At 57.5% G+C, this 16,629-nt stretch overlaps 1 protein-coding gene across 3 annotated transcripts; it reads left to right on the top strand.

Moving 5' to 3' along the window:
• Positions 1-2,994: 2,994 nt before the first annotated feature.
• On the top strand, positions 2,995-12,107 carry PHB1 (prohibitin 1). Of its 3 annotated transcripts, none has more exons than XM_008271322.4 (7): positions 2,995-3,105; positions 4,762-4,876; positions 6,321-6,482; positions 8,098-8,240; positions 8,362-8,478; positions 10,416-10,511; positions 11,743-12,107. In XM_008271322.4, the coding sequence occupies exons 2-7, from the start codon at positions 4,789-4,791 to the stop codon at positions 11,953-11,955; spliced, it is 819 nt and encodes a 272-aa protein (XP_008269544.1). In that variant the 5' UTR covers positions 2,995-3,105; positions 4,762-4,788; the 3' UTR covers positions 11,956-12,107. The 3 variants fall into 3 exon arrangements, with proteins under 3 accessions (XP_008269544.1, XP_051680847.1, XP_051680848.1); XM_051824887.2 differs by having other exon boundaries at positions 3,049-3,193; XM_051824888.2 differs by having other exon boundaries at positions 3,058-3,130.
• The last annotated feature ends 4,522 nt before the right edge of the window (positions 12,108-16,629 follow it).

Here is a 16,629-nt window from a genome sequence, read left to right as displayed (position 1 = left end):
GAGGGTCAGGTCCAAGATCAGGTGGCTCACTGATGTGGTGTCTGGAGAGGGCAGTGGCGGAGCACATGTGCGGGACAGACTGCGCGGTGACCCAGGAGGCTGGGTGAGCCCAAGCTCCGGCTTCTGTAGCAGCCCTCTTGGGAGAACTGCCTTCCCACGGGCCCGGGACCTCAGACTGGGCCCCCGCTCTAAGCACCCCAATTGGATTCAGTCTCCACGCTCTTCAGACCATTAACTTGTGACTTTGGGGTCCAGAGCCACATCTGCTCAAACCATAGCAGGAGATGTCTGGCAAGCACTTCTGGAAAACCTCATTTCGATAAAGGGATCCAAGAACGTGACATGCCCCTGTTCCCGCTGTCCCGCCCTTGGTTACTATCAGGCTATTAGTGACCCCCAAAGGCCCAAGTGTTAGTGGCTTGATTCCCCAAGTCTGATGTTCATGGTCCTGAGCGTGGGAGCTTCCGCGAATTCTGGGTTTGTTCTGGGTGGAGGGGAGTTGGGCGGGCTTCAGGAAATGATCAGATAGGGTTGGGTCTTTAGGGTGGGCCCCCACGAGCAAATCATGGCGGCTCTGAAAGCAGGGACACGGACAGACACGCACGCCCTCCCGCCCTGCCACCCTGCCAGCAGAGTCTTCTCCAGAAACTGACCCGAGGGAGGGGCCTCCCGGCCTTGGCCTGTGAGCCTCCAAAACCACCAGCCCAGAGAGCCTGCCTTCCTCCCTGACCGGCTCCCGAGGAGCAAGCCAGGAACACAGGAACTTCCACAGCCCTCTCGTGACCTTGGGGGACAAACGCCAACCGCTGAAGGTGGCAGAGCTGAGATGGGAAGCCCGGGCCCCCGCGCCGAGCTCAGTGAGCCGCTGAGTGAGCCCTCCCCGGGACCCTTATTCTATGCATTTCCTCACCGTTCAAGCCAGCACGGTTCACTTTCCTGTTAACTGGCAGCCAAAATCTCTCCCACTGAATTTCATTCTCTGACTGTTTGCTTACTCCCTTCGTGAAATGAGCAAAGTTCCATTTAATTTTTTTCTTTACTCGAGTGTTTGGTCTGCATACCACATTCCCCCGTGCCAGGGTATAAACCCCTGAGAGCAGGGTCCCCCGCTGTCTTCTTCATCGTCACATCCCCAGTATCTGTCGCACTGTCTCGGATCTGACAGCCCTTCTATATATATATATATATTTTTTTTTTTTTTAATTTACCACCCCTACCACTTTGACATTGATGTAGGGAGTACAGTCAACCTTTTGAAAACGCAGGTCATTCCTTCTCCTCCCACAGCTTAAAAAAGTACAGGCTAGGCTGTCAGGCATGCCGCCAGTCATCAGCTGTGAGTACAAGCTAGTCATTTGACTTCTCTGAATCTCCATTTCCAAAATGGAGCTATGGAAATGGGGCTTAATAAGATTATGTGTTCCAGAAGCCACCGGGCGCTCAGGAGGCGCTGCAAGATAGCCCTGTTCTCATCCCAACCCGCACACCTGCCTTGGGAGAGAGGCTGCAGGGGAACACGCCCTGCATAGCAATGACTCGGACTCACTCCTAAAGCTGATGACCCAAGACTGCCCTCTCCCTCGTCTTTGCCTCAGCCCAGTTAAACTATTCTCCCAAACCTTCCTCATTTTCTATATCCTCCATCCTCCTCCCCTCTCCACCTGCAACTAGCTCAGATTCAAACCTCCTGGATTTTCCTGTTGCCTTTGCTGCCCAGGACACAGTGTAGCAGGAATACAGGGGTTAGACTTAAAAGACCTATGTTCAAGACAGACTGCGTCTGAGTAGGTGAGTGACTGTGAGTGAGACGCCTGTGGTTGGTTAGGGAGAACTCTTACCACCCAAAGAAAGTGGCCATGGATATCTCTGGCATTAGATTCTGTCGAATGGGGACAATTAGGACAGATATAGAGGAGAGACATGCAGGGAAAGAAGGTGAAAGAATCCAATGCCAGCGGAGCCCGGAAGTGGGTCTGGTTTTGTTCAGACTAAATGTCCACACACCATTTGTGTTGAATCCCAGCTAAGAACACAAAACCTGAATCCAATCACAGGGAAACATCAGACAAACCTCAAATGAGAAACATCCTACTTCCTTTTAATGTAATAAAAGACAAAGGAAGACGAGAAATGCTTCAGAATAAAAGACACAGAAGAGACCTGAGAAATAAATACAGCACTTCACGTTAGGCTGTATCTAATGTGGGAGTGCCAGAAAGTTCATTATCGGATCGACTGGCAAAATTGGAACGCCCAGGGTTGATTACGCCATCTCAAGCAAAAGGATGTCCTTTTTAGAAAACGCACAATCCCCTCCACAGAGTGGAAGGGGAGAAGAGGGAGGAGGGGAAAACATAACACTTGATAAAGCAAATGGAGCCAACTGCTAACAACAGGTGAATTTGAGAAAGACTACACGCGCATTCTTTGCACTATTCTTGCAACTTTCATGTTCACATGCACTCTAAGCCGAGCCCCTCTGCTCACTCGTGCGTACCCGGAGCGACTCCCTTCCACTCTGCTGGCCTAACAGAGGCCCAGATGGCTTCCAAGGTTCTCTCGCTCTGCTCATCAAAAATCTCGGGATGAGGAGAAAGTTTCCAGACAGGGCTTCCTGAACGAGTTGGCCCTGGGCTTCCCTCGAGGTCTCTCAGTCCACCAACTATTTCACAACGTTCTCATTCTCTCTCCTCGGCCATAAACTTGTTCCTGTAGCACCAGCCAGGTGCCCAGCCCCTCTGACCCAAGGATTTAGGGCTCATCTCGCAGCGCCAGCATCAGTACGGAATAGGCACGTGCTTTTATTCCCAGGAAACTACATCCCCCAAAAGGCTTTTCGGCAAATAGTTCCGCGATTATCGCCAAAGAGAGAAGGTTTTGCTGCACGGGCAGGCAGCTGCATGGCCTTTGGGAATTGTAGTTCATCTGCGAAAGCCGGCTGCGCTATGGCGAGGCTGTAAACTACCATTCCCAGAATTCACAGAGCGCGTTTCCACCAATCGAAGGCGCGGACCTTGAAGGAGGGTTGGGAGGAGGCGGGAGCTGCTCGGCGCACGCGCAGTACGCGCGGTTGGGGAATTCATGTGGAGGTCAGAGTGGAAGCAGGTGAGAGTGGAGGGGCACGTCTGAGGTGTGTGGCTGGCCGTCTCTGCAGTCCTCATCTGCCTTCTCGCGCGCACCTTGGTCCAGAGGGGTGCGTGCTTGGGTGTGCTTTGCTGGAGAGGGGGAGGGACTGAGCCGGGGGCTATGCAGAGTGGTGAAGGTGTCCGTGTTGGGGGGGGCCGGGCGAGGAATAATCCAGAAGCTATTACAATTAAGGAGCGCTGGCTGTCTTGGCCTCGGGGAGGAAAGACGTAAATGCATGGGGCGAGGTCAGCGTGGTCTCGGAGCTGCGGTCCGGGAGGGAGGGAACCCTGGGACCGGAGCGAACGTGGACGCTGGGCGGGGCTGTAAAGTTCGCGCTGGAGTGGGCTCGGTAGGCCCGCTGCGCGTTCTTGGCGCGCTCCCGCGCCGGGCAGCTGCTCAGAGCCTTTCGGCCCGGTTGGTTTTTGGGTTCTCTGGGTTCCAGAATGCCCTCTACCTCCCGCTCCCGTCGTAACAGGTTCCTCTTGAGCAGCAGTGTGGCGGGGAGTTGGGCTGGACCTTGTAGAATTCGGCCTCCAGGCCCTGCCACTGAATAGCTGAGTCCTTGGGTAGCCTGTGTGCCTGTCTCCTCTCGAGGGGGCAGCTGTGAGGGTTAAATCACTTCCCGTTAGGAATGTGAACTGTTACTGTAACTTTTTGTTGCCAGCGTCACCAGGGAGCACATTCTTTGAGTCACTTTCCCAACCCAGAGTTTTTCCAAAACTTTTCCAAACATGAGCAGGCACATACATGGCGTCTCTCCTGCACCTGTTTGTCCAGGAAATGGGAGGTGGTTTATTTTTTATTTTTTTAGAGTTTTTACTTATTTATTTGAGAGAGAGAGTTACAGATGGAGAGAGGGAGAGACAGAGAGAGGTCTTTCATCCACTGGTTCACTCCCCAAATGGTTGCAGTGGCTGGAGCTAGTCCATATGAAGCCAAGAGCCGGGAGCTTCCTCCAGGTCTCCCGTGCAGGTGCAGGGCCTAAGCACCTGGGCCATCTTCCGCTGCTTTCCCAGGCCATAGCAGAGAGCTGGATCTAAAGAGGAGCAGCTGGGACTCGAACGAGAGCCTGTATGAGATGGCGTTGCCACAGGCAGAGGCTTAGCCTACTACTCGATAGTGTGCACCCCTTGTCCCTATTATTAAACTGAGTGCCCCAGGGGCCGGCGCTGTGGCATAGTGGGTAAAGCCACCACTTGCAGTGCCAGCATCCCCTCTGGGTGCCGGTTCGTGTCCCGGGTGCTCCACTTCAGATCTAGCTCTCTGCTATGGCTTGGGAAAGCAGTGGAAGATGGCCCAGGTGCTTAGGCCCTGCACCTGCGCGGGAGACCTGGAGGATGCTCCTGGCTTTGGATCAGCGGAAGCTCTCTTTCTCTCTGTAAATCTGCCTTTCAAATAAATAAATAAATCTTAAAAAAAAAAAAAAAAAAAAAAAAAAAAAAGAACTGAGTGCCCCAGCCTTTTTGAAGTGACCGAGAAAGAGTAGCAGAAGCTCGAGGCCGGCTTTGCGACGTGTTGAGTGTGGCCTGCTGGGGCCTTCCGTGGAGGTTGTGGGGGAATAGCGGGGCCAGCTGGAGGAGTGAATGTGCCTGGGAGAGGCTTTGGCTCACTTTGTTTTGCTTTTACCTCCCTCAGGTGTGAGTGGGTCCAGCAGAAGGCAACATGGCTGCCAAAGTGTTTGAGTCCATTGGCAAGTTCGGCCTGGCCTTAGCCGTCGCGGGAGGCGTGGTGAACTCCGCCTTATATAACGGTGAGGCTCGAGGGCAGTGGGGCACTCCCTTCGCTAGAAGATGCGGGTCGGCGTGCGCAGCCCATGGGACGCTCTTGACGGACGCTGCCGTGTGACTGTGTTGGAGGTCGGGAGGGCTCAGCTGCCCTCCCACCCTGTGTGGTGGTGTTGCTGGGGGAGCCACTGTCCTTTTAGGGTCTCCCAGCCTTCCTGCTAAAGGGGCCTCCCCGCCCTGTAGCTGGTCGGGGGTCTGCAGGGGCCTCGTCCCCGTGGAGTGACGTTGCGGCAGGGTGCCGGGATGTCCGCACAAGCCATCCCTGCTGCCTGAGCAGGAGATTTTGCTGTGTGGAGGTTGGGTGGTTCCCAAGAAGATAGATTTTTCTTTTCTTTGTAAAATTTATTGAAGAGGCAGAGGGAGAGACAGCCAGCCAGCCAGCCAGTGCTCCCATCTGGTGGTTCACTCCATGAATATCTGTAGTGACTGGGACCAGGCCAGGCCAAAGCCAGGAGCAGGAACTCAGTCCAGGGCTCCTACATGAGTGAATGGGGCCCAACCACCCGAGCCATCCTCTGCTGACTCCCAGGGTCTGCACCACCGGGAGGCTGGAATTGGGAGCCAGAGCTGGGTGTCGGGCCTGGGCGTCTTTGCTGTACTTAACTGCTAGGCCCAGTGCCCGTCCCCAGAAAGTAACTTCTTTGCACACTCAGCTTTGCACGGTGCGGCAGGGGGCTAAGATGCCTTTCCTTCCACCCTGCTGTGTGGCTGTGGGCGAGTGGCTGCTCCCTCTACACCTCAGCTTCTCGTTGGTCAAGCGGTGGGCTTGCACTAGTTGTCGAGACCTTGCCTGCCTCTGACTTTGGGTGATCTCACCACGGCCGAGCAGCAGCCGAGTGCCCCGGTGGTGTGTGGCTGACAGGAGGAGGCGGGGTGTGTGGGCCAGAGGAGCAGGGCAGACGGCGCCTGGCGGGGAGGGCCTGCGTGTCTGGCGGCGTGATCCTCTGGGCTGCACCTGCGTGGTTGCTGCCGCTGAGTGTTCCCCGTGCGGCCGCAGGACGGCCCCGAACCCCTTGGAACTTCGGAGAATGTGCTGGGAGAGAGAAAAGGCAGCGCCCCGGGAGTCGCAGTGTCTCCCGCAGGGTTGGCGCTGCCTCTGCGAGCCAGAGCCAGGACGGGTGCCAACAGTGAGGACCACGGTTCCTGGCGAGTGTGGCAGGAGGTTGGAGTGGGGTGGTTCCTCAGAAAATCCGGGCTGGGCCTTTGAGGGAGAAAGGATGCTGAGGCGCGCGGTCTCCTGGGGGAGACTTGCATGGCAGGAAGTGATTGTTTTGTAGCTGTTTAGAGGCCTCTGCAGACAAGGAGTTCAGGAATATGGCGCACGAGAGGGGAGACGTCGGCGATCTCCCGCGGACGGGACCCCTCGGGTGGGGGTGAGCCGCTTTCTAAGCTGCCTGCCTTCCTTCCCAGTGGACGCTGGGCACAGAGCTGTCATCTTTGACCGGTTCCGAGGCGTGCAGGACATGGTGGTGGGGGAAGGGACCCACTTCCTCATACCATGGGTGCAGAAGCCAATTATCTTCGACTGCCGCTCACGGCCGCGGAACGTGCCAGTCATCACCGGTAGCAAAGGTGAGTGCTGCCCAGAGGCGGATCGGGGCCCGCGGGATGGGTGCTGTGCTCGTCCGCCAGCTCCAGCAGCAGCTTTGGCAGCCGGGATTGCCAAGGAGGTTGGACTTCACAGCGCCTCGTGTGGCTTCGTGGAGAGAAATGGACGCTTGCGGTGCGCACAGCCAGCAGTGCAAGTGCAGGCACATGGAGGTCTCTCCAGAACTGCACAGGGATCTGATATATATATTTTTTTTAAGATTTGTTTTATTTGAAAGGCAGAGTTACAGGGAGAGAGGGAGAAAATATCTTCCATCTGCCGGTTCCCTCCCCAGATGGCCACAGTGGCCGGAGCTGAGCTGATCCAAAGCCAGGAGCCTCCACCAGGTCCCCCACGTGGGTGCAGGGGCTCTCTTCCGCCGCTTTCCTAGGCAGAGCAGCCAGGACTTGAACTGGCACCCACATGGGATGCTTCGCTGCAGACTGTGACTTTGCCTGCTGCACCACCATGCCGGCCCCAGGGATCTGATTTTAAAGAAATCCCAGTGCGCTGTTCGCTCCGATCGCCCTTCCCATCAGCTATCGTGAAAACCGCGCTCCAGCCCCACTTCTGCCTCGGCTCTAGCGGCGTGAGGCTCACGCTGCTGCCCCACAGGCTGAGGCCGCGGCCTGAGGGCAGGCTTCTGGCCTCTGAGACCTCCAGGGAGCTTCCAGTCCAAGCCTGGAGTGAATTCCCGCCGCCTCTCTCCCTCCCACCTGCGGAGAGTCACCAGCAGGCAGGCAGGCAGTGCGTGGCGGCCCCGCCTGGAACCGCGCGGCTGGCTGAGAGAGGTCCCGCAGATGCTGGTGTGTTGTCTCTGCAACTCGCGGGGCCTTCAGTGCCGTTCCCTAGCAAATGTGGGCTTCCTGTACCTGTGCCAGGCCTTGTGCTGAGGCAGGCGGGGGCCGGTGAGAGATGACTAAAACAGGAGCCTTCGGGAGCTCAGTGTAGCTCGGGAGATAGCCATGTGAACAAGCAATCATGTCGCGGCCGGAGGATGAGGGCCAAGGTCACGGGGAGCGTGGGGAGCAGGGAGAGAGCGCTGGCTCCCACAGGCGCTGGGAGGCTGCTGCGAGGAAGTGCGCGTGCCAGGACTGGGAGACGCAGAGGAGGAGGGCGGCCACCCGGCAGATCTGTTCTGCAGCTCCGGCTCTGGCTCTGGCTTGCCTGCTGCACAGGCAAATGCAGACTTGGGGAGGGGCGGGATGGGGATGGAGAAACGGAGAATGTCACTTAAGGCCTACTTCTCAACGGCCTACCACTTTGGGATTTCTTGCTGTCCCGTTTTGCCCCCATGCGGCCAGCTCCTCACTCAGTCACGTGCACTGGGCCATGGGGAGGCTTCACCCTAGCCTGCCTTGCTGTGGCCTTGAAACATCCAGTGCTCAGACCAATGTCGCGTGTCCTGTTGGATGCAGCATCTGAATCTGAGGTATCAGAGGACATTTGTGACATCGCGAGCAGCGCCTGGCTGCGTGGTGCTGTGTTGGCATCACACAGCTGCTGCTAAGTGGAGGTGAGCGGACGGCAGGAGAGATGATGAAGAGCCGCTGGCTTCCCTGCAGCCGCTGTTCACGCCGGCGTCTGTCCCCCACTCAGATTTACAGAACGTCAACATCACGCTGCGCATCCTCTTCCGGCCGGTGGCCAGCCAGCTGCCACGCATCTTCACCAGCATCGGGGAGGACTACGACGAGCGCGTGCTGCCGTCCATCACCACCGAGATCCTTAAGTCCGTGGTGGTGAGTGAGCGGGCGCCCTCCGCCCCGAGCCCCTGGCTCGGCCCGCAGCTGTCAACGCCCCAGCTCCTCTTCCGCCTCCTCCCTAACCCGACCGGCTCTGTGCGCCTCCCTTTGAAACCAGGCGCGATTTGACGCGGGGGAGCTCATCACGCAGAGAGAGCTGGTCTCCAGGCAGGTGAGCGACGACCTCACCGAGCGCGCGGCCACCTTCGGCCTCATCTTGGATGACGTGTCCTTGGTAAGAGCGGAGGGAGCGGGAGGGCGGGAGGGGGCCGTGGTTCGTGCCCAGGCGCCTGGCCCTGGTTCCCAGCAGACACCATGGCTGCTGCCCTAGACGTCCCTGGGGGTGAGGCTTGGAAGCAGGGGCTCCCCTTGACTGTGGGTCAGTCTCCTTGGGGTTGTCTTCTGCTGGGGGCTCTTTCTCCTCCCTCTGCCATATACAAGTGTCTTACCCTCTCTGCTGCCCCCAGGGGCCCCCAGTCACCAAACAGCATTGCCTGAGCTCTCCAGAAAGCGATGTCTCATGAAACCCAGCAGGCACGGGAAGAAACTGCCTGCTAGTGAGACCAGGGCAGTGCACAGTCATTCTTCTCCCTCGCGCAGACCTCCCAGGCAGAGCCCGCGAAAGGTGATAGGGTGTAAATGAGTGGCCCCTTCCCCAAGGCCTGCCGTGGAGGGCAAAGGACAGCTCCGAGGCATGAGCTGTCCTCCTGAGACGTACAGTCTGTGTGTGGCATCGGTGTCAGAACTCAGGCTGCAAGTCGTAGGGGCAGGGCCAGCAGGGTTGGGGGATGGGGTCGTGTTTCTAGATTCCCTGGGAAAGATCATCTGGGGTGATGTATTCGGGTGGTGGGGTAGTGTTTTCCTGTTCAGGGATAGGCCCTCCGTCCCCCTTGGCATCTGTGCAGCTCTGTAAACAAGACGCCCACCGCTGGATGGAAATGGAAGGGCCTGTGGGCTCCCCCTACTGGCAGGATGCCAGGCTGCAGCCCTGGCTGCTTCCACCAGAGCTGACCCTCAGGCTCTTTCCGCTTGCTCACTTGAGCGCCGACACCTAGGCCGAGCAGATGCCAAGTCCAGACCCCCACATGCTGCATTCGGGGGAAATGTGGGCTGACCACAAGAAACCCTGGCTGAGAGGTGTGAGGGGAAAATGAGGTTTCCTGGGAATTGGCTGCCTCGGCTGCCCCTCTAGCAGGAATCATGTTCCTTAATCATGCACTTCACTTGTCACCTCTCAGGATCATATTTTCTCGCCCAGCTGTTGAACGGGACTTAGAGCAGGTGCAGTTTAGAAGTCAGGGCTCCACATGCCGGAAGAGGGCCCTGGATTTACTGCCCAGAAGTTGGGGGCAGCTTCTACTTTTTTAAAACAGCAAAGGTTTGGAGGGTAGAAGAGGAAATGAAACAAATAGAATCTGATCCCCAAACCAGTGCCCCCCGCCCTTCGTCTCTTCCTTGGGTGACGTCAGTTGCTCACAGCTGTGCGTTGGGAGCTCAGCTCTGTTCCCGTTGTGGGTGCTGTCTTCAGAGAGTGTGGCGTCAGCCGAGTCTTCATTTTTCCTGTGATTACGGAAGGCCGAGGATAGTCGGCTACCCCCCTCCGCCCCACCGATGGCCTTCCCTGCCTGCTCTTTTAAACCCTCTGCCAGAACCCCTGGCTCTTTGGGCACAGCAGGGTTTGCACCCCACCTCCTCCCGTCCTGCTCCTGTCGGGAGGGGCCATGAGAGAGGCGGACTGGATAATGCATAAACAGCGCTGGCTCCTGATTGCTGGGAACTGGCCGCGTCCCCAGCTCTCAGGGCTCGGCTTTCCATCTGGCCTCCCTCCGGCCTCTGATCCGGGCATCAAAGGACCTGGGAAGCGTGGGGGTGGGGGGTGGGGGGTCCTAGAACCTTGAGGCTCCCTCTGGGAGGTGGTCAGTGGATGGAGCTGTCCTCGAGTGTCCCTGGGTCCTGGCCAAAGCTCCAGGTGCCATTTTCCTCCGTGAGGTCCTGTACTCGGGGACAGGACGATGTGCGAACAGCTAAGGGTTCTGGGGCACAGACTGCACTTGGACAAGGACGTGGCGGTGGAAGCGTGTTCTGGCCTCTTCCTTCAGCAGCCGTGCAGGCCTCCCAGCAGCGCTGCCTAAGCAATTACACCGCCTCATCTTGTGCTTGCGCTCCCCTTAGACGCATCTGACCTTCGGGAAGGAGTTCACGGAGGCAGTGGAAGCCAAACAGGTGGCCCAGCAGGAAGCGGAGAGGGCCAGATTCGTGGTGGAGAAGGTGAGTGTTCCACCAGATGGCAGGGGCGCGCTGCTCCCGTTCTCCTGCGCTCGGCTTCCCAGTTGTTGGGTGGCCTGGAGATTCATCATCTGTCATCTCCTTCCGGGATCGTCGGGAGGGGATTGGAGGGACCCAGCGCCTGCAGTTGGTTCCAGAGGTTTTGGGGCGAGTCAGGGGCAGGTGAAGTTGTTCCTGAATCACAGGAGGATTTTTTTCTTTTACTTCCCAAAGATCAAAACCACTCCTCCAAACCACAGTGTTTCCCTGGGAGTGTTTTCAGGCGTTTTTACCGTGGCTGCATGGTGAGAGCTGACAGCAGAAGAAAGATCAAACGTTGCACCAGATGTGCTATCGGCACTGGGTTTTTCCCGGCACTAAGTCCATCCAGATGTCTGAGAGAGCAGTGGGACCTGGTGCATTTGCATAGCAGCCTTACGGAGCACTGTGTGCTTTGCTGTCCTCCCTACCACCTGTGTTGCTGACCCTGAAGCCCCACCCCAGTCCCTGGAATCCAGGTGTAAAGGGATGGGTTTCTTTTGCAAGACAGGACACTTGGTGAGGGCAGGGCCTTGCTTCGCTTGGTGCCAGCTGTGCCGCCAGTGCCGGTTCTGCCTCGGGCGTGGGCCCAGGGCTGCTTGCATACAGGAGAGGCTTCCTGAGCGAACCCGCAGAGCCCTGCTCTTTCAGAATCGGGTGATGGTGTACGAGCCTTACTGCTGTGTCCTCCCGCACCCTGAAGGTGGCGCGTTGCAGACAGAGGTGCTCACTGTTGATCCGGGGTGAGGCGAGGATGCCGCGTTCTGGGCTCCTGGGCGCCTGGGCTCCTGGTCAGAGTCACGGGCACATGCTGCTCTTCCTGGCTCTGCTGGCCGGGTGAAAGTCATCTTGACTTAGAACCCGAGAGGGAGGTGTGTGAGGACGGATGGAATCCTTTCCTTCTCTCCTGGGGTCCTCCTGGCTCAGAGAGGGCTAGCCTGCTGGTTGGTATCGGTGAGAACCTTGGATAAGACAGAGGTCTGTCCTGCCTGCGGAAGTGGTGGGAAGTGGGCGTCGCAGGGAAGAGGAGAAATGGGTGCACAGTGCGCTCCATTGACCTCGTAGGAGGGGGAGGCAAATTCTCAGAGCTCCTCCAGGAGCCGGCCAGGGCCTCGGCCTGCTCCTCTCAAGGCTGTAGCCTGACCCCCTGGTGCCCCAAGGTTGCACCTCAGCCCCTCTCCACCTCCTCCCCCAGGCCGAGCAGCAGAAGAAGGCGGCCATCATCTCTGCCGAAGGCGACTCCAAGGCTGCCGAGCTGATCGCCAACTCGCTGGCCACCGCGGGCGACGGCCTGATCGAGCTGCGCAAGCTGGAGGCGGCGGAGGACATCGCGTACCAGCTCTCGCGCTCCCGGAACATCACCTACCTGCCGGCCGGGCAGTCGGTGCTCCTGCAGCTGCCCCAGTGAGGCCCGCCCCGCCTGCAGAGGCCCGCCCCGGCCGTTCTGAACACTCAGCCTTCCTCCCGCCCCACCCCAGAAATCACTGTGAAACTTCCCGATTGGCGTAAAGTGGAGGGAATAAAGGTAGAATCAGATCTCTGATTGCTCCGTCACATGAAGCTGTCTCATAGTTCTCCGTCCATTGACTTTTTCCTGCCTCCCTACCAAATATTGCCATGCGCCTGCACAGACCGGCTTGGGGTCCCACTCTGGCGCCTACAGGAGCTCTGGCTCAGGCCCTGGCAGTGGGCAGAAGAAAGGCAGGGCAGGGTGCGTGCAGGATTGGGGACCAGAGCTGTCAGCTTGAGCACGTGTGGCCTGCACCCTGCCACTTAGTGCAGGGGGAGGACGTGGCGTGCAGCGGCACGGACACAGCGGGCCCCACTTGTCCAGCAGTTCCCCCGTGGATACAGCTGGAGACGTGCGGGGAGGATTGGAGAGGAAGCAGGCTGTCTCTTGCCATAAGGCTGATTCCCTTTAACTGCGGCCCGCGGAAGCAGGTGTGTGCTAATGGGGCACAGACTGAGGACTCTCCCCCTGTGGAGGTGGGTGGGCCTGATGGCGCTGTCCCCCCAGGGTCCTAAAGCCGGGGTGGACTTGGAGAGAGAGCACCGAGGCCTGGAGCGAGATGTGAGGCCTGCTGAAGACTTCCTCTCCGCCCCCCACCTCTCCAATGCCCAGTGGAATAGTCCAGCTTGAAGGATTGCATCCTGCCGGCCCTGAGCGTGCTTGCCAAAGACGTGTGTGCTGTGCAGGAACAGCCATGGGAAGGAGACAAGTGTGTGGCCGCTGCTGTCAGTAAAGGACTCCCAGTCCGCCCCGCTCCATGCCCCGGCATCTCCTTGTTTGTGGGGGCTGTGTGATAAGGACAGAGCATCCCGGCCCCGGGGCAGGGTCTCCAGCAAGGCAGCAGACACCCTGCGCCAGGTTGCGGCTCATTCCCCAGCCTGAGATGAACCGGGTGCAAGCGCGCGGAGGACCACAGACTGCTGTGTGCAGTCTGTGCTCGCTGGTGTGTGCCACTGCTCGCCGGGAGCTGGACACCAGCACGCTATCAGCAATGGTTCAGGGTGAGCAGAGGGGAGCAGGGACACGAACCCGTGTATTCACGACCACTCACTGCTCTCCCCAACTTGATCTTCCTCCACGTAAGATGGCCTAGGTGAGGGTTTGTATTGCTTGCTCTGCTTTGACTGACACGGAATTGGAGGTGTGTTGGATGCTGGGGAGGACGGCAGACCCAGCACTGAGAAATGTCCCCCACTACACATCCTCGCGGGGAGAAAGAAGCAGCTTGGTGAGCAGGCACACCAGCTGCTGTGGCCTCTGCTCTCCGGTTAACCCCTGCGCTCGCCACCTGGCCACGAGGGCCGCGCTCTGACCTGGATTCCGCATTTCCTCCCCCAGAGTGTCGGCCAGCCGTCAGCTGGGAAAACGGGACCTGACACGTGGGTGGGAGTGGGATCAAGTTCTCCCAATCCCTACACCCCACAGCCCACCCAGGGCCTCTCAGCAGGGGTCTGGCCCCTTTCCATCCTCCCGGGAGCAGACAGCGGGGGTGGCCTCCCGGCCCTCCGCTGAACCTGGGACCCTGCCTCCTCTCCACCCCCTCCTCCTCCCCAGCTCCATGTCTCTCCGGCTTCAGGACGCGGCTTCCCACTTTGGGTCTTTGCTCTGAGAGCAGGGAGGCTGCGAATGATGAGGTGCCTGGATTCAAAGCGCCTTAAAGACAGAAACAGAAAGAGCCTGATTCCTAAATAAGTTCCAGACCGGCTTCCAGGCTGCAGCCTCCCTCTTCCTGCTGTTTATTGCTTTGGACACCCTTTGGAGGAGGCGGGGGCTCCGCTCTCCCCCAGGCTCTTTTTAAAACAGCAGTTGTGTTTCCTGCATTTGGCAAGAGATTGGGTTTCATACTCCAGGTGTCTGTAGGAGAGCCCTGAGCTGAAAAGTGGCCGCGCACAGCTCCTGGTGCCTTCTGCCCCCAGGTCAGCGCCGGGCGGGCTTCCTGCTGGCTGTGCCATCACTCTCCCTGTCACAGTGGCAAATGAAGTGTAGACTTGTTTATCGCTTGTAGTTTGGAGAGTGAAGGACATATGATCCAATAATTAAAATTTTTAACTTGGGGAAAAAAATAACAGATTACTGCATGATGGGGAATAGAGTGTTTTGTGTGTTGAATCTAGACGGTTTTTCAGTGATAAAGTTTAATGTGCAGACATACTGTAGTTGAAGACTGATAATAGTCACCAGTGTTACGAATATCCTATCAACAGTTCTGTATTTTCAGGTGAATTGAGAATGAGGCCAATAAACAAGTTAAAAGTAAGTCCCAGAGGGGAGTCCAGTTCTCCATTCATGGCAATCATGGTTCTGGGATAGATTTCTGATTTTTCAAAGATCAGAAAACGATACTAGCATCCCATATGGATGCTGGTTCACATCCCGGCTGCTCCACTTTTGATCCAGCTCCCTACTGAAGGCCTGGAAAAAGCAGCGTGAGATGGCACAGTTCCGTGAGCCATCATCTCCCTCCCAGGGTGCGCATTGGCAGGAAGCTGTTTCACAAGCAGAGATGGGATTTCATCCTGGGCACTCGGGCAGCTTCCCCCATGGCGACCTCACTGCCGTGCCACTTTGTGGGCCCTGGTGGGGGTCCCCCTGACCCCAGCCTCCCAGTGTGTGCTTACTGCTTTTATCCTCTCTGTGTGACTGACATTTTTAGATTCCACGTAGAAGGTAGAGCAGGCAGTATTTTGTGCCTGGCTTATTTTACCTAGCATAAGACCCTCCGGTTACATCCATATTACAAATGACAAGTTTTCTTCTTTTAAGCCTGTGCGGTATTCCATTGTGAGTATTACATTTTCTTAGCTCACCCAGTCGTTGGCATTTAGGATGCTTTTCTGTCTTGCCTATTGTGAATGATGCTGAAATGCACCTGAGAGTGCATCTGGCCCTTTGATACCAGTTTCAATTCCTTTGGCTGTGGAACCAGCAGGAGTGGAATTGCAGGGTCACATGGTCGTTCTGTTTCTGCTGTGGTTGAGAAGACTCCGTGGGAGTTTACCTTCCTGCCCCACCAACAGTATACGAGATAGCCCCCCTGCATCCTCTCGAGCGTTTCTTGTTTTGGCTTTTTGCTAATTGTGCAGTGTGAGGGTGCAGGGTGTGCCGTGAGAGCACACTGCAGTTTAAGAGCGCAGTGTGTGGACACTTACACAATGCACCCTGTACACACTGTGCACACTGCGTATTGCCCTCACGGCACCCAGTGGGCGTGGACACTGTACAGTTCATGCACTGTGCACCCTGACAGCCCTGCACACCATACACAATGCTCAGTGCATCCAGTGAGGGCAGTGCGTGCATTGCGTCAAGAGTGAGTGGGAAGTGAGTGCTGTGCCCAGTGAGTCAGGGGCGTGCAGTGCACCCAGTGAAGGTAGTGATCGCACAGTAGGCAGTGTGTGAAGTGAGTGCTATGCCCAGTGACTCCAGTGCAGTGCATGCAGTATAGTACAGGATGTGCAGTGCATGCAGTGGGTATGGTGCATCCAGTGAGTGCAAAAACTGCAGTGTGTACAGTGCCAGGCTGCAGTGTGCACTGTGCCACACCCCCACGCTGCACTCACTGCACGGACTCCCTGCTCGGGCTGTGCTAACTGGGCACAGGGCACACACTGGTCATGCGTGCACTGCACACTGCACACACTGGTCATGCCTGCCCAGCCTTCCACTGCTCATGGCTTTTCTGGCAAAACCAGGGCTTTGTCCTAAGTGTCCAAGGATGAGCACAGCTTTGAGCTCCCCCAGAGGACACTGGGCCTGTTGATTTTATTCTCTTCTGCAGTAACCCCCTCTTCCCCATCCACCCGCTGTTGTGGACCAAGGCATGCTCCAACTACACACTGGTTTCCCTGGGCCTGGGATGTGTCCATCCTCCCCGCTCCAGCCACACATGTCTAAGCCTCACCAAGGCACCCTGCCAGCCAGGGCAGGCCCAATTCACTCCTTTTTCATTCAGTGTTCAGTCCCAGCATTGCCAGAGTGGCAGGGCCAAGGTCTCTTTCATCAAGGGAGACTTCATCTACAAGCAAAGCTTGGAAGAGGTTGGCCAGGAGCAGGGAGCTTTAAGCTGGGCTGGAACCTCCGGGAAAGGTTTCTGGCTGGGCTGTTCTTGTGGGGAGGAGAAGGCTCTTGGCTTAGCCCATGTCTGTCCTGGGCAAGCAGAGACCCTGAAGAACCTACAGGTGCTCTCTGTTGTGAGTCGTTCCCAGCCTCGCCTTCACCAGGCATTCGAGGGCAGGTGACCAGGTGACTTTTCTACCCCTGGCTAGCAGTCACTTCTTTCCCTTCCTGTCCTGGCCAAGCTCTCCGTGGGGAACGCTGTTTGTCCCTTGTGTGCACACACACCCCTCACAGGATCCTCCTCACCACCTGCGCCTTCCGGGATTCCTTCCTGTCCCAGCTGCTCCGCCCCTGAAGTCACAAGAGCACAGAACTGCAAAAGAGGCCTCCGGACCCCCAGGAACAGCCCTTCCTTTGGGTGAGGAGGGCACAAGGCTTGCCCAGCATCCTGCGGGGCTGTGGGTGGCAAAGCCAGGAGGGGTAGCAGACTCTTGATGTCCCCAGCCTCTCCGCAGG

Source organism: Oryctolagus cuniculus, chromosome 17 (assembly GCF_964237555.1).
Source record: "Oryctolagus cuniculus chromosome 17, mOryCun1.1, whole genome shotgun sequence".
Lineage (NCBI taxonomy): Eukaryota > Metazoa > Chordata > Mammalia > Lagomorpha > Leporidae > Oryctolagus > Oryctolagus cuniculus.
This window is presented reverse-complemented; position numbering and strand designations above follow the sequence as displayed.

Coding starts and splice junctions, on each gene's coding strand:
- PHB1 (XM_008271322.4), top strand. CDS start 4,789: ATGGCTGCCAAAGTGTTTGAGTCCATTGGCAAGTTCGGCCTGGCCTTA. Junction 6,483..8,097: donor AGTCATCACCGGTAGCAAAG/GTGAGTGCTGCC, acceptor TCCCCCACTCAG/ATTTACAGAACGTCAACATC. Junction 8,241..8,361: donor AGATCCTTAAGTCCGTGGTG/GTGAGTGAGCGG, acceptor CTTTGAAACCAG/GCGCGATTTGACGCGGGGGA.